Here is a 24,370-nt window from a genome sequence, read left to right on the forward strand (position 1 = left end):
ATGGTACGAACTCACGTAAATAGCATTTATACAACTCGCCTTTCATAAAAGGCTTCATTAAACTTTTTCACATAAAAAAATAATTAAACCAGCCCAATGGCTTGTTACTTTTCTTCCTATGAGGATACAAAACCAGGATTCCGCCTTTATAAAAAGCATTCATTGAACATCTCGGATGCAAACACGCTGCCTCCTCAGAGAGCCAAATGCGATCGAAGAACATCTTCTACAGACCATTGTCACGGAGTAACTCCCCCAACCCCGCCCTCAGCAATACTTTTAAACAAATATTATAGCGTTGAAGGCTAGACCCACCGCGTTTGGGTCAATGGCTAAAGAGTATAGCTTTCCCAGGCTTTACCCTACAGTAGTTGGTTTCCTTCCATCCCACAATGGATCCTTGGAATTGTAGTATGGCGAAAGAGAATATTCAGTTCCCTGGCCTTTCTCACAGGACTACATTTCCCAGGATTCCATATAAAGAGATTTCTATTTGTCTTACAGAACGAGGACAGAGTGGCTGCCACAGAATTGGGCTAAGCACCAGAATCTAGCTTTAGCCATGAACTCATGGCCTTTGGCAGCCTACCCTGCCTTACCCTTAAGTAAGTATTGAATATGCCTTTGGGGGCGGGGTAATATTTCCTCCTGGACCCTTTTAACGTGGAGGAGTGAAATCATCTTTAGTTCCTATGAAGTAGTGGAACGGCAGATGCCTAAAGGACAAGAACCCTTTTGGAAACCTCAGCCTAAACTTCTCAGAAGTTACTTGTTTGCAAAAAAAAAAATTACATACACATTCCCCAATACACAGGCACAAGATCCCTTTTCTGTCCCCTAAGAACAATATAAGGGGGAGGAAAAACCTCGCCAAGGTTAAAAACCTCTCGATATTCTCTTACAGCAGCTATCTAGAATTTTCCCTCCTACAAGGATTACTTTTTGACTCGTTCTTTTAGAACAGCTTTCTCTCTGCAGGTGACGGGAGAACTCTTTCCGAATGAAGAAGGCATTTTAAGGAGGACATAATCTTCCCTACTCATTCGAGGAGTAACAGACATTTGTACATCAAATTTCTAAGTCCTCGAGAATTTCTTAACATCCCTCCAAGCCCCGCCCTCCCCTCCAAAAATCCTCCACTTCTACCAAGGCCTCCACAATGCATGGGAGGGCTTCAGTGCTGCCTTTTTCGGGATCCGCTGCTGAACCAAAGACGGGGCAGAAGGGGAGGTCATCTCCTTGCCAGCGGCTGCCCAGGGCTTCTGGAAGTGGTTCAAAAGTTTGAGCTGGGTTTCGGTGTTCGCCGAATGAGCCGCCAGGAACTGCAGGGTTTCTTTCAAGCAGGAGGAATAACCTTTGCTATAATCCTGGGTTGTGTTTTCAGAAGACTGAGCCATCGCTGTGGGGAGGGGAAAAAAAGACAAACACCAAATTTAGATACTGAATGGTTCGAAGCAAGGTTTAGCTCTTCCCCTAACAACCAGTTTGATCAAAGGGGTAGGTTTACTCCATGGTAATGATGAGTTCGAATGTCTCATCCGTGCCGTTTTGTTCCAGCCCCCATTTCTTCCCTCTTGTGCAAATTGAATCTTGCAGCTGTGTGACCACGTTCCCGTTTCCTTGCACCAAATTCCCCCTTCCGTAAAATGCATGGCCAGTTCAGAGATCGGTACGATGCACGTAGTATAAATGAATTACTATGCTCCACATGCTAATACTGTATCTTTTGCATTTCGAAAACATTCAACATAAAGAAGCCTACTTAAAAATGGGATTGATAGTCCTTCCCCTCCCCAAAGAATCCTCAGGAACTGAGATTTGCTGAGAGGGCAAGAAAGACTTCTCAGAGCCCTCACCAAACTACACTTCCCAGGATTCTTTGCAGCTCCATCAGTTACACTGGTCTAGAAAAGACACAGGTTGATAGTACGGAGAGCCCCTATATTGGAAACAGTACTCACTTGGGTTGTATTTCAGGTAACTGACAGTCATCTCCAGGACATCGGCTTTCTCCAGCTTGGAGTTGGGCTGATGCTTCTGGAACTCCTTCTCCAGCAGAAATTTCAGCTGCTCGATGCTGCTGTTGATCCGGTCCCGGCGCAATTTCTCCACCATGGGCTTCCGTAGCTGTAAAGCGACAAAGGGGGAGAAAAGAGACAAAAGATTAGCAACCGCGCTTCCTTGCCGTCCACGTCGTCTCTCGGGGCGTCACCTGAACATCCTAAGCCACCAAAGAAGAGACGCTTACCCTGTTTTTCTCCTTGGAGGCCAAGATTTCCAGGGAGAGAGCGTGGGCAGCGGGTGCCATGCTGTCACCAGGCGCACGAGCGACTGTTTGGCTTCCGATGCACCGTCTGGAAATGGCACGAGCCCCCCGGCCTCTATTTATACCGGAGAGACGCATACAAATGTATGGGGCCAGAGAGTCTCTCGTTTTCCCACACTCCTCAGCCAATCCGGGCACGGCTCCGGAACAATAGGGGAGGCATCTATTACAGCATAGTAAATTGACTGTGAATCGCCTTGGGATAATACCCTGCTCCCCAAGGAGCAGGTGGAGTGGGGAGCAGGGGTCACAATAAAGACCAGCTTCAAGAAGGATGGGACCGGAACGTGGGAAACCTCCGTCTCCTATTATCAGCTGCCTCGGAGGCCTAGCGTCGGGAGCGTCAACAACTCAATATGTTGCCTTTTTCCCAGGCTTGGGCAAAAAACCCTCTGCAGTCGGCCAAATTTCGGGATGGGCTCAGATTGGGGAGGGTGTGTGTGTGTGTGTCTCTTTTCTTCCCTTCCCCTCCCAACCTGCCAATCTCCGATCGGATTCCCATGAAGGGGGTGTGAAGGCAACAGAATCCGAAAGACTAAGGCCTTTTCATCGATAGTAAAGTGTGCTTAAATGAATACAGTGTGGGTCAATTTTCGGCAGATAGCGATCGAAAATTTTAAAAGGGAAACATATGTTCTTTGGGAGCCGGGGTGGGGAGAGCTGTTTGACGTGGTGGTGTGGTGGGGGTGGGGGTGGGGGTGGGGGGAGCCCATGGGAAGATTTGTTCTCACCCTCACACATATTGGGGGGTTCGGGTTTTTTTTAAGTCTTACATGCTTACATATGAAAGATGAGATTTTAGGAAAGAATTGCAGACGGAATTCCAAGCAGAACAACGCTCTTCTGAGTTTACTGCAGTCAATGGGCTTAGGAGGAGATGTATTCTGGACAGTTCCTGGAAGAAACTATGTGGAACCCCGATGGCCACTGTGGCTTTGCAGATAAAGGGAAGGGAGGGGGGCAGAGACTCAACGAACGTAAGGGTACTGTCTAAGACAGGGGTAGTCAAACTGCGGCCCTCCAGATGTCCATGGACTACAATTCCCAGGAGCCCCTGCCAGCGAAAGCTGGCAGGGGCTCCTGGGAATTGTAGTCCATGGACATCTGGAGGGCCGCAGTTTGACTACCCCTGGTCTAAGATGTATCCCGATTTCAAAGCGTGTTCCGCTTTTCACGTAAATCCCATGTGTAACACTCGAAAATGCATGTGACCTCAGTTTCTCCTCTGGAAAATGGGAACAACCGTGATCTGCCCCAGACTGTTGCCGTAGGGGCAATGGAGATACTGAGCGGACAGAACGGGGGGAGCAGTTAGCCAAAGCTTCTAACGTTCACCTCCATCGAGGTCTTTTGACGGATTTTCATAAACTGCGAGTCAGTGTGGCGGTTCACCTTCATGCCTGTAGCCAGCCAGTGGGGCATAGTGGTTCAGAGCAGTGGAAAACCCCCAGTTTCCACTTGCCCAAGCTTGTTTGATGAAAGGAATCCCGTGCCACCCGGAAGGTTGCAAATCCCAAACCCCCTACACATGCACACCTTACTCAGGGGCACCGTCAGCTGGAGATCAGCTGTAAGGCTGGGAGACCTCCAGGCCCTGCCAGGAGGTTGGCAACCCTAAAGTGTGCACTCCCAACTCCTCGCTTGCTTTTGACGTGGCTTTTGCATATAGTCAGCGACGGGCAAGGCAGGAAGAGGGCTAAAAACTCTAGGAAAGGCCGCCTTGACCCCACGTACAGTCTGGGCCAAGTATGAAATGTGCAGGCTTCGTTCCTGACTGGGCGCCACCCACACAAATGCCCGGCAGGAATTCCGGGGGCAGCTTGCCCCCCCCCTTGCCGAAACCTCTTCCTTTCTTCCCGCACAGTGCCGGCCAGATGGCACAAGCAGCCTCGGCCTGTGATCAGGCACACGTCTTTTGTCCGCAGTTTAACACCATGAATGGGGCCGACGTGTGGGAAAGGGAGTTTTGTGAGCTCACACCATCCGAGGTGAATGGTGAACCAGGCGCAGTGCCCCCCCAACAGCCGCCCGAGGGGGGAGGAGGAGTGTCCCTGGTCCCCCCCCCCAAGTCCTCGCCCACCTTCCCTCCTCCTCCTCCTCCTTCCGGGCCTGTCAAAGCGACAAAACCATCCTTTAACATCTGTTTGGAAGTTAATTCCTTAAAAATACACTCGCACCCACCTCGCCAGAGGTGCCAGCTTTCAAGGGGCTTCTGAAACCCCAGAGTAGGAAGGCCTGCCTCTGATCTGCAGGTTCAGACGAGCTAGGGAAAGGGACTTTGTGTATGCTCAGAGGTGCTTTGTCATTTCTAGCCTGCCATGAGCCTTCTTGGGAGTGGCGGGCTAGAAATTTAAATAATAATAACAATGATGATGATAATTGCTTCAAATACTCCAGGCCTTATTTTTTTAAAGGTTCCACACAAATGTTTATCTTCCTGTCAGTACAGCTTTAAAAGTAGACCTGTGCAGCTGAATTCGTGCAGCCCCTTTTTAAAAGCTCCAAAAGACACAGAAGTCTTTACTTCTAACATGCATGTGGCAATTTTTTTTAAAATTTGTTTTGCATTGCCTCAACACTAGCCTCTTGAAAAGGCACCCGTGGCAAAGCTGTTCATCGTAGAATCATAGAGCTGGAAGGGCTCCTGCAGGTCATCTAGTCCAACCCCCTGCTCAGCGCAGGATCCGCCTCAAAGCATCCAGCTGCTGCTTAAAGACCGCCATGGGTGGGGGGGGGGAGGACTCACAACCTTCTTAGGAGCATATTCCACTGCTGAATTGCTCATAATTTTTCCCCCTGATATCTAGTCCCGACTCTTCTACACATAATTTAAACTCATTATAGCAGGTCCTCTCCTTGGCTGCCAACAGGAACCTATCCCTGCCCTCCTCTAAATGAGAACTTTCCAAATACTTAAAGACATCAACCCTATCCTTTTGTGTCCCATTCTTCTTCCTATGCAATGTATGCGGTCCTTCCCTTTCCCCATTTTATTGTCACAACCGCCCTGTGAGGTAGATCAGGCTGGGCATAACTTCATGGCTGAGCCAAGGTTTGGATTCAAGTTGCACGCTGCCAGGGATGGTAACCTAGCCGTAGCCCTCCTAGGCTTTCGGAGGGATATTATAAATTTCCCACCCATGTATATTTATATATAACTTTTTCCTACCTGACGGATGCCACTTTATAGTCTCTTACAATGACCGAGTCCCCCGCCCACACACACTTTTTAAAAATAGAAGTATACCAGTATCCCTCATTTTAGTGAGGTGATGGAAGATGCATTCTGCTTTTCTCCACGGTGGGAAATCAAGATGGCTGCCGGCACAATGATCCCCAACTCCATTTTATCCTCACAACAATCCTTTGAGGTAGCTTCGGCTGAGAGAAAGCGACAACCACATGGTCACGTAATGAGCTTCCATGACAAAGTAGGGTTTTGGGGGCTTGGTCACTGAGAGCTCACACTATCCTTCATACCGCCGATAAGAGCCTTGCAAGGTAGACCAGTCATATTGTGGGAGACTACGAACACAGCTTGCCTAAAGCCATGTAGTGCGTCTGAGGTGGGATTAGGTTCCTTCATGTTTCAACCCCTGTGGTACTCTTCATTTTTGTTTTTTTAAAAGAAAAAAAAGTATTTTCATTCTTTTCTACCTTATTTCCCTCTCCCTCTTCCCTTCCTTTCCAAAGACCCCCAGGAGCATCTCACACAAACAATGCAACTCCAGTTTCAATTTATGGATTTTCCTCTCTTCCCACCCCAACCCTACCCCTGCCCCTACCCCTGCCCCCTTCCCGGCGCTGCCCCCCACCTTTCCCTCCATTTCTAGCCTTTGAAGAGGCCTTCCATTGAAGCGGGGAAAACCCCTTTGGTGTCAAAGAGCATAACATTCCCAGCCTTTTGAAGAGGCCCGGGATAATGCGGATCGATCAACGTGGTCTCGGGGAAGGTGAATTGCTCCAGATGGTCTATCGGGACGGGAATCGCTGGTCGCCACAATGGGGGACTGCGCAGCGTCACGAATGGGCGCCGTAGAGGGGCACGCTTCCTTTGTCGTCCCCTGAATGTCGTCAATGGCCAGAAAGTGTGGGAAACACCGAAAAAGCCAGCCCCACACTCTGAGGTTAATAGGGGCATTGTCTCGAGAATCTCCCCGGGCCATGGGGTCAGCATAATAAACATTACCCCCAGCTCTGACTGCCTGGCCGGCTCAGGGACTTCCATTGCGGCTTAAAGTCAAGATCTGGTTTCTTTAAAAAAGCCCAAGAATTTAATAATACTTGAGTTGTGATGTAAGATACAGAACTGGAAAACTTTCTAGGGTCCTGTTTCTGCACTGGTTTATCCGACACTTAACCCTTTTGGGGTACACGTGAGCCCAGTTCCGAGTGCTGGTTTTTAGCCTTCAACACCGGAATGATCCGGGACCGGCCCAAGTACAAAACAGGATTATTAGTATTATTACCATCATCATCATCATTCATTAAATTCCCATACCGTCTCCCAGAACTGGCTTTGGTATTTATGACAAATTTGGTGCATAGACAAAAACTGCTTTTTTGCATATTTTCAATGGTGAATGTCCTGGGTTTTTTTTTGTTTGTTTGATTTAATTGTTGGCAGTATTTTAATGCAAACTTTATGCCATTTTGGCACCAGTTCTACCTCCTTTTCCATCCCAGCTGTATGCATCAGATGAGAAAGTAGGTATTCGTTTTAAGAGTGATATTTGCATTCATGGCATTGCCTTTAGGATCCCTTGCAATTCTGGGAGAACTCCAGACCCCAACGGGAGGATGGCAACCCTAGCCGAGGGTGACTTTTAACCATTTATTCATTTTTGTTCTCGCTGTCTCTCACCCCAGCCTACCTCACAGGGTTGTTGTGAGGATAAGGCGGAGGATGGAATAATGATGTGAGTAATGAGAGAATTGTGGCCAGCCCAGGGTCCCCCAGCTGGCTTCCTGGGGAGGAATTAGACCTAGTTCTCTAGAGCAGGGATAGTCAACCTGTGGTCCTCCAGATGTCCATGGACTACAATTCCCATGAGCCCCTGCCAGCATTTGTAGTCCATGGACATCTGGAGGACCACAGGTTGACTACCCCTGCTCTAGATCGCTGTTCTTAGACACAGGCTGGCTCTCTCGCCGTCTCTGAAACTGCCATTTCCTTCAAGGGATCTCATCCCAATCACCCAAGGATCCCTTGCAATTCTGGGAAAACTCCAGACCCCAACGGGAGGGTGGCAACCCTAGCCGAGGGTGACTTTTAACCATTTATTCATTTTTGCTCTCGCTGTCTCTCACCCCAGCCTACCTCACAGGGTTGTTGTGAGGATAAGGCGGAGGATGGAATAATGATGTGAGTCATGCAGGCGCCTCATTGTGGGGAAATGCAGGGTAAAAAATAAGGAGGTAATTAAAATTAGCAGCACCCAGAACACAGCAGTAGAAATTGTTCAGTCTTCCCAGATGTTGACCTAAAAAGCAAATAAGGACTGTGATGTCATCCCCAAAAGATTTGATTGCATTTATGGGAATTGAAACTAAAGCCATGACTGGTGTCAAACAGTTTTTAGAAGTAGAGGAGGAGGAGGAGGAGGAGGAGTTGGTTTTTATACCCCGCTTTTCACGTCCCAAAGGAGTCTCAAAGTGACTTACAATTGCCTTCCCTTCCTCTCCCTACAACAAACACCCAGTGAGGGAGGTAAGGCTGAGAAAGCCCTGATATTACTGAAGAAGAAGAAGAGTTGGTACTTACATGCCGCTTTTCTCTACCCGAAGGAGGCTCAAAGCGGCTTACAGTCGCCTTCCTTTTCCTCTCCCCACAACAGACACCCGGTGAGGGAGATCAGGCTGAGAGAGCCCTGAGATTCCAGCTCAGTCAGAACAGCTGTATCAAGGCTGTGACTAGCCCAAGGTCCACCCAGCTGGCTGCACGTGGAGGAGCGAGGAAACAAACCCGGCTCGCCAGATTAGAAGCTGATGCTCTTAACCACTACACCATGCTGGCCATAAGACTTTTGTTAATTTGAAAAGAGCTTCCAAGATTCCTGTCTGGGACGGCCACGTGAGCTCTGCCTGTGGCCCTCCTTATGAAAATTCAAAGGGTTTTGTTTTTTATCCATGAAACGTTGGAAGTAGGGTGGCCCTCTACGAAATGGGACATGCTTGGAAATTTGGGAGGCAGAGGGCAGGGAAGGGAGGGCTTGTTGAGGGGAAAAACTTCAGCAGGGTATAATAATACAGAGACCAAAGCAGCCTTTTTCTCTGTGGGAACAGATGTGTCAGCTGCAGATCTGTTGGAATTCTGGGAGATCCCCAGTCATCACCTGGAGGTTGGCAACCCCAGTTAGAAGGTATGGCAGAGGCGTTGATTTAACTGGGGTGGGGGATTCTTACCCCTGCACATCTCCAAGGGACAATTTAGAGCTTCACTCAAGGAGAGAAAGGCAAACTTGTGATTTTTCCTATGCAAAATATCACCAGCCAAAGGCCCTGATTTGGCCTCGGGCTTCAGTGCAGGAGGAAGGAGATGTCATATTTTCAACCCCATATGGAGCTGCCTCTGCCTTGATGAAGATAACATGCAAACAATATGCTAATTCCTGCATGTTTCCTCCAACAGGGAGGGTCATTTAAAATCAGCTGAACGGAGACGCCACAAGAAAAAGCCCAGGTCAACTGCAGCCAGCAAATACCTGGAGATTTTGGGGGTGGGGCCTGAAGAGGGCAGGATTTGGGGCAGGATATTGAAGTCCCTCTGACTTCCATGGACAGACTAGAACCAATGGGATGAAATTAATTCAAAGGAAATTCCATTACTAAACATCCGGAAGAAGTTCCTGACAGAGCGGTTTCTCTGTGGAACAGGCTTCCTCGGGAGGTGGTGGATTCTCTGTCTTTGGAGAATTTTAAACAGAGGCTGGAGAGCCATCTGACGGAGAGGCTGATTCTGGGAAGGCTCAAGGGGGTGGCAGGTGACAGTGGATGAGCAATTGGGATGTGAGTGTCCTGCATAGTGCAGGGGGTTGGACTAGATGACCCAGGAGGTCCCTTCCAACTCTATTATTCTATGATTCTATGATTCTGGAATGACTTAAGCCGCTCCAGCAGTGGTGAAATTTGAGCTTCCCACCTCACTAATGTGCTAACATCAAGAACTGGAAGGAAATGCTCATAAATGGACCACAAACTAATCAATGAAAACCTTTTTTTATTGACATTTCCATCCAAGAAATTCAAACAATACTCAACATCACATGGGATGAAACAGTCACTCCCTCCCCCTTTTTAATGAAAGTATCCCACATAGATCTCAGCCTATCTACATACCCTCCCCCTCTCTCTCCTTATTAAAGATACACAACCCAGCATTTCCTTTACAAAAGGCATTGACAACTCTCTCACAGGAGAGAAGCACACAAATGCAACGGGACTTAAACGCAATGCCCCAAACGTTATCATAATAACTTTTAGAAAGTTCCTCTCCAAACGTAGTCCAGGATTCTCAGGAACATGGCTACAATTTAGGAAGCAAAGGGATTCACGCAGAAGGGTAAAACAAACAAACAAAAAAGACTAAAGCCCTTATAATACAAAACTACATAATCTAATAAACGCCTTTCTCTTGGAAAGACAACCCGGACAGAGAGCCAGATCTCCTCTTCAAGCCCTTGGGTTCTCAACAGATGCTGCTGAGAACCTTCAAAGGTGTCCCTCTTGGATACCAGAGAGACATCTTTTCAGCAACATGGTTGCTGCAGGTCATTTTGGGAACAGAGACGCTGGCTGGCTGCCACAGTCACCCATTAAGGGTGGACTTTACCCACACTCTGCAAAAAGAATGCACGATCCTTCATTGTGAAGGGAAATTACATCAGCCGGCTTTCTCTTGGTAGAAGAACAGCTAAGCTCTCCTCCAAGCTCTCCTCCTGGAAATCCAAATGTTTCCTACTTTCGAAAGAGGAATCCTAAAACGAAAGATTCCTCTAGTATGGTTTTTTTGTACACGGCTATGGGGAAAGTCCGTCCGTGGCCTCTACCACGGTCTCCAGATGGCAGCGGCGGCTGGTGGTTTCTTGTGGGCCGGGTGCTTCTTGGGGAGAGGGTGAGGAGGCCCAGGAGAGCAGCACGTGGCCGGAGCGGGTGGGCGTGCGTGGTCGGCGATGACGTGGACTTTGCAGAAGTGTTTGATCAGCCGGGTCTGCGTTTCCCTCTTGGGTTCGCAATAAGAGAGGAAATTAAACGTCTCCCGCAAGCAATGCAAGTAGCCGGTGTTGAAGTCGAGTTCTGGATTCTTCTGGCCGAAAGCTGGAGCAAAGAGGGAAAAAAAACGGCAAAAAGGAAGTCAGCAACAATCGCACACAAATTGCAGAGACTTGAGAGCCGACGCCATAAAAATCCGATGCTCTAAAGTAGCATCATTTTAAGTTCTATTTTATGATCTGTTTTAAACCGTATTACATTAAATGACCAGATTCTTTTGGCCTTTTATGCACTGACTTCATATAACTTGGTCTGAACGACTGTAATAAAGTTTGATTGATCGATTGAGCCTTTAACAAAGATCCTAAATCAGCAGAGCCTCGCTCAGCTGGCCTGCGAATGATTTTAAGGGCCCGTTGACCCCTAAGCTTGCAAGGAAAGGCCCATCTCTCGGAGCCTGCTGGGGTTTTCTCTGCCCTCACCTTGGCCCTGAGTTTGCCGCTGCTGTTTCAGGTAGCTGACGGCCACTTCCAAGATGTCGGCTTTCTCCAGCTTGGAGTTGGGCTGGTGCCTCTGGAATTCTTTGTCCAGCAATACCTTCAGCTGCTCGATGCTGCTGTTGATGCGGTCGCGGCGCAGTTTCTCCACCACTGGCTTTCTCAGCTGTCGGAGGAGGAGGAAGGAGACAGGGTCAGCCTGCAGAATTGCCCAGAGAGAACCTACAGTGGCACGTTCTGTGGGAGCCCCAAATCCTACTTTGCCCATCTTTGCCCAGGGGGGTTGGACTAGATGGCCTGTATGGCCCCTTCCAACTCTGTGATTCTAGGATTCATCTCCTGTCCCAGCGTTTTGCAGAATTTCCAGATGCCGCCATTGAGACGGGGTGGCAGGTGACAGTGGATGAGCGAGAGGGTGGTGAGTGTCCTGCATAGTGCAGAGGGTTGGGCTAGATGACCCAGGAGGTCCCTTCCAACTCTGTTATTCTCTGATTCTATGATGCAGAAGCCTCACCCTTGGAAGGCCTGAGTGTAGCCTCTTGGCTGCCTCATGGCCACAGAATTCTCATCCACCCAGCTGCTTGCTCAATTCTGCCAGCTTCCTTTTCAATCTTTCCCAGGGCTGGCCATTTGAAGACCTGCTGAGGAGACTTCACCCTCCCCAAACAAGACACGTTCAATGCTCTCAGCAGCCAGATTTTACTGTGCGCAGTGGCAAAATCCACCTGCAAATGGTCCCCAAAGCGGATCAAAGTGCCATTATTTGGCAAGTAGGGAAGCCACTGGAGTTCTTGATTCCTCTGTATTCCTGGCACTGGGACGTGTGAACTCACTGCTCTGGAGAGCATGGGGTCCCACACAGAGTGACACCCATCCACCCCCACCGGTCCTCATCCTCAAGGGATGCACAAGCCTACAAGCCTGTGTGAAATGGGGGCACCACCACCACACACAGCGAGGAATGTGCCTTCGATCCCCTTTAAATCCCCTTTTTTGCCACTGGATTTCACTTTGTGGGACGGCCCGGCCTGCTTGCCTACACTGAAGAATGCACTTGCCCGCCGGATTGTCCAAAGCTCTTCCTTACCTTGTTCTTCTCTTTCGCCAACATCCTCTCCTCCTCCGCGTGGGCCGTGCAGCTGTTGCCGGGAGCCATCCGTAACCCAACCTGCGAGGCTGTCGGGCAGATCTGGACGTCAGCTGCTGTCAGCTTAACCCGAGCGCCACCCGTGTGCCCCAGATCTCCCCGGGCGCCTCTATTTATATCCGCAGGCGGCTTAGCGGTTAACGTGAGTTCCCAGCGGCTCGGCGTTTCCCACAGTCCCGCAGCCAATCCGGGCGGGCGGTCAGATAATAGAGAAAGCATCCCTCTTTAGCACACGCTACGTTGACTGTCAATGCCCCGAGAGAATAACCTTCTGCCTGTACCAACTGGTGCAGCCTGCGAAGCCGCACGACGAACCCGTGGGAGGAATTTGGGAATGGCGGGCCCTGCCAGATGCCCGGCTGGGGATCAATGACATTCCAAAAGCACAGTCTTGGACCACTGATCACATTTAAAGATGCAAGGGGGGGGGGGCGGCGTGCATGAGAGAGAAGCTTAAGGTGCAAAGTGGTGGAAAGGCAGGAAGGGAGAGCCTGGCGGCTAGGCCAAAAGGTCTGGGGCCTATTGGTTTTGTGATCCTACCGAGATGGAACAAAGCAGTTTTGAGAAGGGAAACAGCAGAATGGAGTCCAAATGCAGCCGAATGCTCCATGTTTATTTTCTTATTCATTCGATTCGTTGGTACCCCACTTTTCTCCTCAATGGGGGCTCCAATTCTAATCTCTAATGTGTCTTCACAACAACCTCGTGAGGCAGGCCAGGTTGAAAGAACGCAACCGGCCCAAGGTCACCTGGGGCCAGTGACAATTCTTTTAGGGGTGTTCTCACAGAGCAGTTCTCTCAGAGCTCTCTCAGCTCCCCCCCCCTCCAACATCACAGGGTGCCTGTTGTGTGGAGAGGAAGGGTAGACGATTGAAAGCCACTTTGAGACTCCTTTGGGCAGAGAAAAGTAGGGTATAAAAACCAACTCTTCTTTCTTTCTTTCTTTCTTTCTTTCTTTCTTTCTTTCTTTCTTTCTTTCTTTCTTTCTTTCTTTCTTTCTTTCTTTCTTTCTTTCTTTCTTTCTTTCTTTCTTTCTTTCTTTCTTTCTTTCTTTCTTTCCTTCCTTCCTTCCTTCCTTCCTTCCTTCCTTTCATACTCCATCCCTCACAGCAGTGTCTTCTTCTTCTTCTTCTTCTTCTTCTTCTTCTTGAGTTCCATTGCATCGTTCCATGGGCATTTTATGCTGCAGGAATACATTGTTCTCCTTCCGAAGCCCTCTTTGAATGTCGGCAAGAAAGACAAGCTACCCAACAAGCAAAGCAAGGGAAAAAATGTATTTAAAAAGAGAAAACGTGTTAGATTAAGGGAAGCTTAAGGGCATTCTGGGGGCCCAGGGAAAAAAATTTTATCTAGCAGTTTTATCAAAGGGAAACCAAAAGACGGTTTAACCGTCAAGCTGCAAGCCGAAGACATTAAAATATATATATATGAAAGAGATCTTGGTTTGCCCACGGAAACCACAGAACTGGGTCTGATGATCCCCTGGGGGGGCTGTGGTGCAGAGTCTGTGCCTGGGGAGTAAAGCTGAGTATTACTTCCTCCATTCTGGGCTATTCTTGCCCTGCTTCCAGCATTATCACTCGGGTTGCCAGCTTTGGGTTAGGATATACCTGGAGACTTTGGGGGCAAAGCTAGGCATGGGCAGGCAGATTTCTCAGCCAAGGACTCAGGGCATAGGGTTGCCAGCCTCCAGGGGGCGACTGGAGATTGGCTGCTATCACCACTGATCTCCAGAGATCCATCTGCTTGGATAAAACAGCCGTTTTGGAAGATGGACTCCGCAGTGATCAACCCCACTGGATTTCTTCCTCTCCCCAAATCCCACTGTCCTCAGGCTCCCCTCCCCAAATCTCCAGATGTTTCCCAAACTGGAGCTGGCAACCCTATCCAATGCATCTTCTTCCTGATGCTTTTTCTTCGGTTCTCATTTAGAGGCAACGATTAATTAATTTTTTTAAAAAAATTGGCAATGCTAGAGAAATGCTAGAGAAATCTCGTTGCCTGCCTTCCCCCGTGTCTATTTCTAAAAAAAGAAAAACTTCTTGGAATCTCAAAGTAGTCCTGAGACGGTTCGCCTCTCAACTTTCCCACAAAACAGAGGGCAGGGAATAAAGGCCTCTGCGGCCAACATCTGTCTGGAACAAAGGGAGAAGCCCATTCAGGCCCACACAATGAAGAGTATGGGGCTGGCTCTTTCCCTGACCCCTTTCCCTTCCTGACAGCGGCCTGTTAAAGAACAGCAACCACATTAGTCTTTTTCCCCCCCGAATCAGAAAGTAAGCCCAGGCCTTCTGCTTATTTGGCCCCTCAGCGCCATTGAGGTGCAGGCCTGGAACTTTAGGCCTAGAGTCAGGGTTGCCAACTTCCAGAGAGAGCCTGGAGCTTCCCCAGAATTCCGGGAAGCTTCCGAGCTTCCGAGGAAGAACCCAGCGACTGACAGATAGCTTAGTGATGCACCTGGTCCCAAGAGGCTCGGCTGGTGTCAAAGAGCGTGTCTCTCCCACCTTCGGAGTGGCAGCCCCACGTCCCTCTTTGCTGCATTGCAACTACTAACCAGATGGTCTTTTGGGAGTTGGACTCCCTCCCCCCCCCCTTGGATGCATTGAGCACTCTGGACGGTTGTTGATGTTGCCCGTGGTCGCCTGGCACACTTCTATTGTCCCAGGCAGGAGGGGGACAGTGTGGGAAACTCAGTGGAATTCATACCCACACCGCCTGGCGGCTAATAACTCTTTTGTGGGGGTCGGACTTCGAACAATACGGCGTGAACTCATGTGGTTTGTTCGGCCCGGTCTGGAAAAAAACGCAAGGGAAATAGACTTTTTCTCAGGCACCTTCCTTTGCCGAGAGGGAACTCAAAAGGGACAAGCAGAAGGGCAAAAGAGGGCCTTGTTTATGAAGGACGAAGCTTGGAAGATTGGAACCCAGCTGATTAATAGTCCAAAGATATTTCCATCTCTGCTGGGAAATCCCAAGACGGGTGATTTCAGGTTTCCCGTGCCAGCTGTTTGGATCTGAAAATTCCGTTTGAGTTGGGGTTTTTCTCCATTCCTTGTTCTCTCTCGCAGCAAATCTTATCTGTAAAACATGCACAATTAGACATTACTGGTGTCCCGACACATTGGCCCTGTTAATCGTGTATCCCAATTCTGAACTCGGTTGTCAACCGGACGATCAAAACATCTGCATAACAGGGCCATGTGGAGAAAGGGGAGGTTTTTCTTCAAGCTTAGTTGGCAACCTTAGGTGAGGTCTTTCCCTGCACCAAAACCTGGCCTTCGCAGGCTCCACACCCAAATCTCCAGGGATAAGGAGTTGGCAATTCACCTTAAGCTACTTCAAAACCCTCTCCCACACTTCCGGCTTAGCTCAGAAGCCTTGAACGATGGTCAAAGGCGGGAATCTGCCGTCCAAACACATCTCCTGAAAAAAAAAAAGAAAAAAGGTTCATCCCTTTCCTTTGCTCTCTGGCTTGTGGAAATTCCCACAAGCCCTCTCTTTTGGCGCACAAGAGGGATTTATTATTTCCTGGTTTATTGACTCTGAAAGGCCCGAGGGATTATGGCTGTTTTGCACATGAATCGCCGGAGTGTGTTGTACAAAAGTCCGGGGCTGTGGGATAATGTATTTGGATGTGGGAAAGAGCTGACCCTCTGCAAAAGCAGACTGGTGCCTGATGGTAGAAATCAATTACGTTTCAAAAGAACATGTTGCCCCTAGGCGCAAAGGCTGGCTGGGCCGACGCAGCGAGGAAGGAGGGGAATCCCTCCCCGGATCTGTGCCTTCTTTCTACGTGCTCCTTCAACTGTAGCTAGGAAGGAAGGAAGGAAGGAAGGAAGGAAGGAAGGAAGGAAGGAAAAAGAGAGAAGGAAGGAAGGAAGGAAGGAAGGAAGGAAGGAAGGAAGGAAGGAAGGAAGGAAGGAAGGAAGGAAGGACCAGACGGAAGGAAGGAAGGAAGGAAGGAAGGAAGGAAGGAAGGAAGGAAGGAAGGAAGGAAGGAAGGAAGGAAGGAAGGAAGGAAGGGGAGAAAAATGGGGAAGGAAGGAAGGGAGGGAGGGAGGGAGGGAGGGAGGGAGGGAGGGAGGAAGGAAGGGCAGAAAGGGGAGAAAAACGGGGAAGGAAGGAAGGAAGGAAGGAAGGAAGGAAGGAAGGAAGGAAGGAAGGAAGGAAGGAAGGAAGGAAGGAAGGAAGGAAGGAAATCATATTTACTCCACTTCCCCTGGAGAAAATGTCCAATGCTAAACAGTCACACCCTTCCACACCCACTAGCTTCAATTAGAGTTTCATCCACCGGACCTTTCTGCACACATTGGATAATTCACTTTCAGTGTGCCTTTGCAGTTGGATTTTCCTGTGCGGAACCGGAAAATAAACCCACTCAAGAAATCCGTTTCCCAGAGATTTAATAGCAGTCAGAACAGACAATGTTTCGATAGGCAGGACAACAAGAGCATCAGAAGAGCCCTGCTGGATCAGAGCAGTGGTCCATCTTAGTCCAGGTTTATGGCTCACGCAGTGGCCAACCAGTTCCCATGGAAGGCCAACAACAGAAACCCTTTTGTTGCCCCCTAGTTCTGGGAGTCAGAGGTGGACTGCCTCTGAAGGTGGAGGTTCCCTTTAGACACCGTGTGTAGTAACCAGCGACAGACCACGAATCTATCTAATAATGCCTCGGGTCACTACAAGGCAGCCCCAAGTGTCCAGATGCTCAAGATCTTGGCCAGGGTTGACCTCATCCTCCACCTTCCGCCGTCCTCGTTCCAGATAGCGCATCTCCTGAGGTAACCCACGGGCCCGGAACACCAGTGTTACGTGTTTGGACGCCGCCCGAAATCTCAAAAAGCTCTGAGTGTTAAACCGTCAATAGGCCTTTCTCCTCCTTCCTCCCTGACCCCTCCCCAACAGCCTCCCCGGCCAGATGTTAAGCCCTCGAGAGAAAAAGGAATGGCTTCCCCCAGTCTCTCGGCCTTCCTTGACAGCCCGTGATCAACAGCTCTCCCCCCTTCCCCTGGCCACCGCCGCAAACCGTAAATGCTATGCAGATGGTCTCTCCAAAGCGAAGCTTTGCCCCCCGACGCACAAAAGAAAGTCAAATGCCATTTCTAATTCAAGTTGTAGCCTGGCACACTTCCTTTCTTCCCCTGACTTCAATGCCTTGAATAGGGACGCAGTGTGGGAAACTCAAACCGAGCCTACACTCACAGCCCCACATCTGCCTGCGGCCGACAGACCCAGAGGAAACCCAGATGCAATGCGGGCGGGAGGTGGGGGGAGCCATCGGTAAGAGGGGACGTGAGCCTACAAAGTCAAGAACGGGTGTGTGCGAGGATTTGTTGTTTCAAACCATTTGTTGCCCAGAACCTTTATTTATTTATTTCCATCGGGATTTCTACCCCACCCCTCCCAGCGAACGGGTTCGGGGTGGCTTACCTCATTTGAAAATCACACAACGAGAATCTTAGCATCTGTACCACATGGCAGGGTGTTCAGAGCACTGCCTGGAGGTTATTTCTGCCCTCCTGACATCTATAGTGTGGTAGTGTGCAGTGTGGCATAGTGGTTAGAGTCTCGCTAGGCTCTTGGAGGCTCAGGTTCGAATCCCCTTTCTGCTACGGAAGCTTGCTGGTTGACCATGGGCCAATTGTATGCTCTTGGCCGGGGGTGGTCAACCTGTGATCCTCCAGATGTCCATGGACTACCATTCCCATGAGCCCCTGCCAGCACTGGCAGGGGCTCATGGGAATGGTAGTCCATGGACATCTGGAGGACCACAGGTTGACTACCCCTGCTCTTGGCTGCACCCACCTCGCAGGGTTGTTGTGAGGATAAAATGTAGAAGAAGACACTCACGCCAGTGGCTTAGGCCCCTCGGTGAGGAGAAAGGCAAGGTGTAAATGAAGTGAGTCAATAAATAAAGTCACAGTCCTACTGTAGGGCGTTGGAGCCACCTTGCGAGTACCACGTTGGTGTAGAACTTAGCACCGGACTGAGCACCAGGGAGTCCTGGGTTCAAATTCCACTCGAAAGCTCACACCCTGAATAAATCTTTGCTGGTCTTAAAGGTGCTACTGGACTCCGATTTCACAGAGTTCCGTATGTTCCCTACCCCCTCCCCCAAGCTGGGGCCAGAGCTCTCTCTGCCGCCCCAGAAGGCACACGGCTAAGTAGCTTATTACGACATGCAGAGGAAGTTCAAAAACCGCCGAGGTTCCCACAGCATTCCCTGGGCGCCATTCAGCCCCTCCACAATGGACGTGTGCCGACTCACAAAAACGCATTAGCCACGGCCCTTGAGCCGGCATTGTCTTCAGTGGGAAAGCCCGTGCTCCGGGGGGCCATCTGGGCAGCAGCGGCGGAGTGAGAAGGCAGTCCTCCCCCCCCTTTCCCCAACGTGCAGTTTAAGCCCCCTTAAAAGACAACATCTGGCAGCGATTCAGGATGGGGGCAGATTCTGCCCAGGAGTGCATCTCTCCGTTGTCCATATCCCCGGCTGGGCTCTAAGGGCTTCCGCAGGTGCCAGAAATTCTGCACTCCGGGGGGAGGGGGGGAGGGGGGAATGCACATGAGTCTGTTTTGCATAATTATGTTTGAAAATTCTGCTCCCCCCCCCCCTTACAGTGCTTTCTTCTACAGAGTGGCCACCTTCTAGATCTATTGATTGGAATGGATTAGGAAGGGTGTAAACTCTGTTTAGGATTGGACATTTTTGTTTTCTGGATCCTTCTCAGGGGATATAGACACTCCAGATTTATTTAGCAGCCATTCCTTCGGTTTGGGGGACTCTGGGAACGGTAGTTCTGCAGACATGTAAAGAGGAGTTGCCAATTCCCAGATGGGCCCTGGAGATTCCCCAGAATTATAATTGACCACTGAATTATAGATTACAGCAATTTTGGAAAGTGGACTGTGCACCATCACATCTTTGCCGAGCTCTCTCCGTCCCCCAGGCTCCTCCGTCCACAGACACAAGCAGGGAGGTGAGGTCCATCAAGGACAAAATGGCTAAATGGAACCTCCAAGTTCAGAGGCAGTCTACCTCTGAATACCAGTTGCTAGGTGGAGAGAACAACAGGAGGCGGCTTTGGTCTCTGTGCCTGAGATATCTGTATTCTTCCTGTTTGACGCAAACCAACCTGAGCCTTCGGGGAGGCCGACATATAAATATCATTAATAAATAAATAATAAATAAGTGGGCACCTTACAAACCTAGTTACAGGCCACAGAGTACCCTGCAATATTCTTAAACTTTCCACTCATACTAATCCAGAAATTCTTATTTAGAAACAACACAACCCACTTGGGTCACCAATAAATAAAACACCCAGCAATAATTGTTATTATTAAATGGTCCTAAACTCAGTCATGTCCCTATTTCCTGGGACGCGAGAGACCAGAGGCCAAGAGAATCTGGAACTAGCCATGTGTCCAAAACAACAAGGACGACACCAACCCAAAGACACATGCCCAGAGAGAGATTAGGGGCATGGGAGATGGGGCCGTATAAACTTTCCCACCACTTGACATAAAAGGCTCAGAGCTCAACAGCTGTTCGGCTACACAAAAGACGGGCGAAGAACAATTGGCGTGTGTGGAGCAGGATGGGAAGAGAGACCGGGCACCCTCTGGCTCACCTGATTGGGAGGGGAGATTAAAACCACACACGTGTGTGCACACACACAACCCCTATGCACAAATTTGAAAGGGGGGGCACTAAATTATATACTGCCATCAACTGTGTGTTGTGCTTTTTAGAATGTTTTTAAAGGGGGTTTAATGGGGGGCTTGTTTTAATGATTATTATGTTGTGGGACCTCTATTATAAAATTGTCAACTGCGGTGAGCCAGTTCTCTGAGAGTGGCAGTTATATAAATCCAAACATAAATAAATAAAATAAATAAAGGAGACAGAAAACAGCCCAGTTTAGTGGGTAGAGAATTGAAGCTAGGTTCACCTCTTTCCTTTCACCCATCTCTGATGCTTATTGAGTGACTGTGGGCTAGCTGTTCTCTCCCAGCCTGGCCTTCCTTGCAGGGTCCGTTTGAAGGTAAAAATGAGCGAATACTTATTGAATTACTTATTGTGTAGATAGATAGGCTTTTCTCCAGTGCCCAGAGAAGCCATTGGTCACTGCATGTTGTGGGGGGCTAGTTCTCATTGAGATGCCCCACCTGTCTCTTTGTCTGTCCCCCTTCATCCATACCCCGAGTGAGGCCCCACCGGACTGAATCACCCCTCAAGGCAGAAATCTTCCCTCTCTGCCTTTGGCAGGGTTTTCGCCCAGCTGACTGCCTGGTGAACTAGCTTTCTCCACGCAGGGTGTTTTCAGGGAGAAACATTGTCCTATCGGCCCTGTATGCAGAGGAACTGCCTATAAAACAAACAAATGAATTTAGAGACAATAAACAAATCTAGATTAAAAAATAAAATAAAAATAAATACATAGATATAGGAGGTCTGTCTCAGTAGGGCAGGAGACGACGCGTTTTTTTTTCTGCCCTTTCCTCAAGGAGCTCATGCAGACACGCATTGCTCTCCCGTATTCTCACAACAACCTCGTGGGGTAGGCTTGGCAGCGGGAGAGAGGAGAGAGGCAGGCTAGTTGAAGCCAGCTCTCCCCTCTCCCCACTGCGCCGCGCCGCCCCTCCCCGTGCGACTCGTGCGCCCTTTGGCCGGCGCCCCCCGAGGGTCCCAAGGGCGCCTTCGGATCATCTGGAATGTGCCTGATCTCCTCCGGGGCGGAGGGAGACGAGCGGCTCGTTCCCAGCGTGGGTAATCCCCGGCGCCGCTCTTTCCCGTGACCCACGCCCGGCCCACCTGCTCATCGGGGGCTATTCACCGCCGCCAGAGCCGCTTCGCCCATTGTGTCCCCGCGGCCGCCTCCGATTGGCTCCCGAGTGTGGGAAAGTGGAGGTGAACAGAGACTCCCAGCGCCTCGCCGCAGGCCAGGGTTGCATAAATACGGGCCGGCGCCCAGAGGCTCCGCAGAGTCCCCTCCGGATTGCAAGCTGAAAGAAAGCGCTCCGCTTCCCCTCCCGGCCGAGGAATGGCACCCAGCGGCCTCCTTTTCATGCCTCCAAGCGGTCCGCTGGCCACTAAGGAGAAACACAAAGTAAGTACCGGGATGGGCTGCATCTCTGCAGGTGTGGCTCCCTGCTCCACTTAAGCAGGCAAAGCCGGCTCTTGCCTAAAGGGGAAAGAGGAATTGTGTAGTTCCCGGAGGGATGGCAACTAGCAGCACAAAACTTGCAACCCCCTCTGGATTATTTTTGTGCGGGGCCTGTGGGCCGTCTCCGCTGGCGAGAGACGGTTTGAGCTACCCATGTTGGTGGGCCGCTCTTGACTACTGTGGACTGGGGGAGCCGGGCGGCCAGTGGATGGGTTTTCGGAGAAGGGGGTCCTAAAGGAGCCGCTCTCTGCTTTGCAGCTGAGGAAGCCAGCGGTGGAGAAACTGCGCCGCGACCGCATGAACAGCAGCATCGAGCAGCTCAAACTCCTGCTGGAGAAGGCGTTCCAGAGGCACCAGCCCAACGCCAAGCTGGAGAAAGCCGACATCCTCGAGATGACCGTGGACTACCTGAAGGAGCAGAGCAGGCTGCGGTTGAAAGGTCAGTAGGAACACACCATGGTCCGGTCATTGGGCCATCTAGCGCCTTGGACTGGACACCTCTCCTGGAGGGACGGACGGTGGCTCTCTCCAGCGGTCCACGGACTACAATTACCATGAGCCCCTGCTGGCAGGGGCTCATGGTAATTGTAGTCCACGGACCGCTGGAGAGAGCCACCGTCTGGCCACGCCTGCAGAGAGCTATTTCCAATGGAGATGGGCGGGCATAATTCTGCCAACGGACTGCAGCTCCTCCTCCATAGAAAAACACCCACCTGAGTACACGGGCTGATCCGTGTCCGGCTGCAGTTCGTACAAAGCCGCTTTCCTTTCCGTCCTCCCTTTTCGTTGGAGGCGCCAGGGGTCGGACCGTTGTCAAAACTTGCATTCTCTCGCCCAGCCCCACCAAAGAGAGCTTGCAGGGCAGCTGTCCCCCGACTGGGTGGCTCTCCAGTGACCTTCTCTCTCTTCTCTCCTGACCGCAGGATCCGCCCACAAAGACCCGCAGCAGGACTTCAAGGAGGGCTACTCAAGGTGTCTCCAAGAGGCCTTGCGCTTCCTGTCGCTCCACAAAGTCCACGCCGAAACCCAGGCCAAGCTCATGAGCCATTTCCAAAGGGACCAGCGGTCCGTCCCTGAAGCTGTCCGCTCCCCTGCTTTGAAGCACTTGTCCTGCAAGGGTGCCCCCACCCTGTGGAGACCCTGGTAGAAGGCGGCAAGCTTCCCGAGGAGCAGCCATTCCAGAAGGAGGGCTGGATTCCAGCCCTGTTCTTCTTCTCTGTAGGGAATCTTATTTCCCCTTTGTGTTATTTATATTTTTGGGGGTGGGGGGGGTAGAGTGGGGAGTCTTGGGATATTCTCCAGTCGGAGAAAGTGATGCACAGTGACAATCCGATCTGGGGAGGGACACGTAGCTTCATAATGAAGATTCTGCATGCGCTTAAGGGCAGGGGTCAAAGTTGTGTTGCAACTGTGGGTACGATTGTCCAATTGTGGTGCTGTTTAGAGGTTGCGGTTGGAGAGGGCTCTCCAGCTCCCTGTAAATACGTCCGGACTTTCTTCTGCGTGGCTCTTCCGAAGCAGAAAAATCTTGTCCACCTCGAAAAACCACCGGCTTTTTTCCCCGTAGGCAAAAAGCTGTGGATTTTTACTCCTATGATTTCACTATGTTTCTTAGGGAAACGATACTTCCTGCTTTATATTAAAGAAAATATCCGATGAGAGTGTCTTTGTCCGGCGTGGCGCCATGCGGACGCCAAGCCTGATGCGCTCTGTCGGTTTCATTGCTAGAATGATTATTTCCTCTTGTGCGGGGAAGTGTCTGTTCATGATGGATGGCCAGTGTTTTGTCCTGTTGCCAGGATCTTTGTAGGGTTGCGCATACCGTGTATGCCCTTTGTATGACATTATTTGTAAGGAGAAATAAAAAAGAGAAACACTTGACACCCTTTTGTGGTTGCTTTGCTTTGGGGGAAGGGGGAAGGAAGGAAGTACAGAAGGTTTTTTAGAGTCTCCTGGCGACATTTGGAGGTGGAGCCTGAGGGGGGGCGGGGCTTAAATGGGATATAATGCCACCAAGTCCCTCTTCCAAGGCAACCAGGTGAATGGTGCTCCAGGTTTTGCATTCCAAGCTGTCAGAATGTCACTAGTAAGTAAACATTAAGGTTCAGCCCCAGCGGGGGTCTCCCCAGCCCTGTATTCTCATTCCCCACCTTCCATCCCCACACATGCTATTTCCTTGTCAGAAGGTGCGAGATCTGTAGTGTGAATGATTCAACAGCATACGAAGAATCTCCTAAAGGCGGTATAGGGGGAGATGTGGGGTTAGAACACTTAGATTAGGAATGGCCTGATTCCCATCCCCCCAAATAATCTCTTCCTATCTCCTGATTGGTTTAGACACTTCCTGCCCCTTTGAGCATACTTCCTCTCTGATTCCCTCCACAACCGTCAGTCGGTTAGATAGTTAGAGCTCTCTCTTCTCAATAAAACTAATTGACTCTTTAAGCAGCTGCGGCTTTGCACCTTCTCTGCTTATTTAAACTTTGCTTCCCCCTGGTGGTTTGTGCCATGATGTTCAGCCAATTTCTTCAAGGCTTTCCAACACTTTCTAGGGAGAGAAGGTGTGGTAGGAGGGTACAAGTGCCAGATTAAGACAAGGGTAGGGAAATTTGGGCTCAGATCTCCAAGCATCTGAGAAGCTGATTTTAGGTCAGTCTCTCTCTCTCTCTCTCTCCTTCACACACACACACACAGACAAACCTACCTTACAGGGTGGTTGTGAAGATAAACATGAAGACGTGCCAGCTTTCTGGAGGAGCAGACTAATAAGGGAGCCTAGAAACTAAGGGTGGTTTTGCTCTTCCCCAAAACCCACACATTTATTTATTTCGTTTAATTCATTGGTTCCCAGGGGCCTACACTGTCCAGCTAGCCCAAAGAGGCCTTTAAGCGTGAAGAAGCTTTGTTTTCAATGAAAGGAAAGGGAAATAAAATGAAAATGGGGATTTCTGAATCGAACAAGTAACGATTACTGGCAAGAGCAGGAATTTCCCTCTTTTATTTCCTCACAAACCATATGGTG

General features: G+C 50.0%; 3 protein-coding genes across 3 annotated transcripts; 1 reads left to right on the forward strand and 2 right to left on the reverse strand.

The window, feature by feature from the left end:
• Positions 1-794: 794 nt before the first annotated feature.
• Positions 795-2,369, reverse strand: HES5 (hes family bHLH transcription factor 5). Its single transcript, XM_077312788.1, has 3 exons — positions 2,249-2,369; positions 1,962-2,127; positions 795-1,399 (listed from the first exon to the last, which is right to left on the reverse strand). The coding sequence occupies exons 1-3, from the start codon at positions 2,306-2,308 to the stop codon at positions 1,143-1,145; spliced, it is 483 nt and encodes a 160-aa protein (XP_077168903.1). The 5' UTR covers positions 2,309-2,369; the 3' UTR covers positions 795-1,142.
• A 7,159-nt stretch (positions 2,370-9,528) lies between these two features.
• LOC143824930 (transcription factor HES-5-like) lies at positions 9,529-12,469 on the reverse strand. Its single transcript, XM_077312787.1, has 3 exons — positions 12,122-12,469; positions 11,020-11,200; positions 9,529-10,642 (listed from the first exon to the last, which is right to left on the reverse strand). The coding sequence occupies exons 1-3, from the start codon at positions 12,398-12,400 to the stop codon at positions 10,371-10,373; spliced, it is 732 nt and encodes a 243-aa protein (XP_077168902.1). The 5' UTR covers positions 12,401-12,469; the 3' UTR covers positions 9,529-10,370.
• Positions 12,470-21,138: 8,669 nt separating this feature from the next.
• LOC143824932 (transcription factor HES-5-like) lies at positions 21,139-23,229 on the forward strand. The gene is made up of 3 exons (XM_077312789.1): positions 21,139-21,291; positions 21,607-21,787; positions 22,272-23,229. Exons 1-3 carry the CDS (start codon positions 21,226-21,228, stop codon positions 22,493-22,495), a joined length of 471 nt encoding a protein of 156 aa, XP_077168904.1. The 5' UTR covers positions 21,139-21,225; the 3' UTR covers positions 22,496-23,229.
• Positions 23,230-24,370: the final 1,141 nt, after the last annotated feature.

This window comes from Paroedura picta, chromosome 15 (genome assembly GCF_049243985.1).
Source record: "Paroedura picta isolate Pp20150507F chromosome 15, Ppicta_v3.0, whole genome shotgun sequence".
NCBI lineage: Eukaryota > Metazoa > Chordata > Lepidosauria > Squamata > Gekkonidae > Paroedura > Paroedura picta.

Bases quoted from the DNA above. Each gene is read 5' to 3' on its own strand.
- HES5 (XM_077312788.1), bottom strand. From the start codon at position 2,308: ATGGCACCCGCTGCCCACGCTCTCTCCCTGGAAATCTTGGCCTCCAAG. The intron at 2,128-2,248 runs GTAAGCGTCTCT...GTCGCTTTACAG, and splicing joins CCTCCAAGGAGAAAAACAGG to CTACGGAAGCCCATGGTGGA. The intron at 1,400-1,961 runs GTGAGTACTGTT...CCCTCCCCACAG, and splicing joins TTACCTGAAATACAACCCAA to CGATGGCTCAGTCTTCTGAA.
- LOC143824932 (XM_077312789.1), top strand. From the start codon at position 21,226: ATGGCACCCAGCGGCCTCCTTTTCATGCCTCCAAGCGGTCCGCTGGCC. The intron at 21,292-21,606 runs GTAAGTACCGGG...TCTGCTTTGCAG, and splicing joins CCACTAAGGAGAAACACAAA to CTGAGGAAGCCAGCGGTGGA. The intron at 21,788-22,271 runs GTCAGTAGGAAC...TCCTGACCGCAG, and splicing joins GAGCAGGCTGCGGTTGAAAG to GATCCGCCCACAAAGACCCG.
- LOC143824930 (XM_077312787.1), bottom strand. From the start codon at position 12,400: ATGCTTTCTCTATTATCTGACCGCCCGCCCGGATTGGCTGCGGGACTG. The intron at 11,201-12,121 runs GTAAGGAAGAGC...CTCCTCCGACAG, and splicing joins TGGCGAAAGAGAAGAACAAG to CTGAGAAAGCCAGTGGTGGA. The intron at 10,643-11,019 runs GTGAGGGCAGAG...TCTTTGCTCCAG, and splicing joins GCGGCAAACTCAGGGCCAAG to CTTTCGGCCAGAAGAATCCA.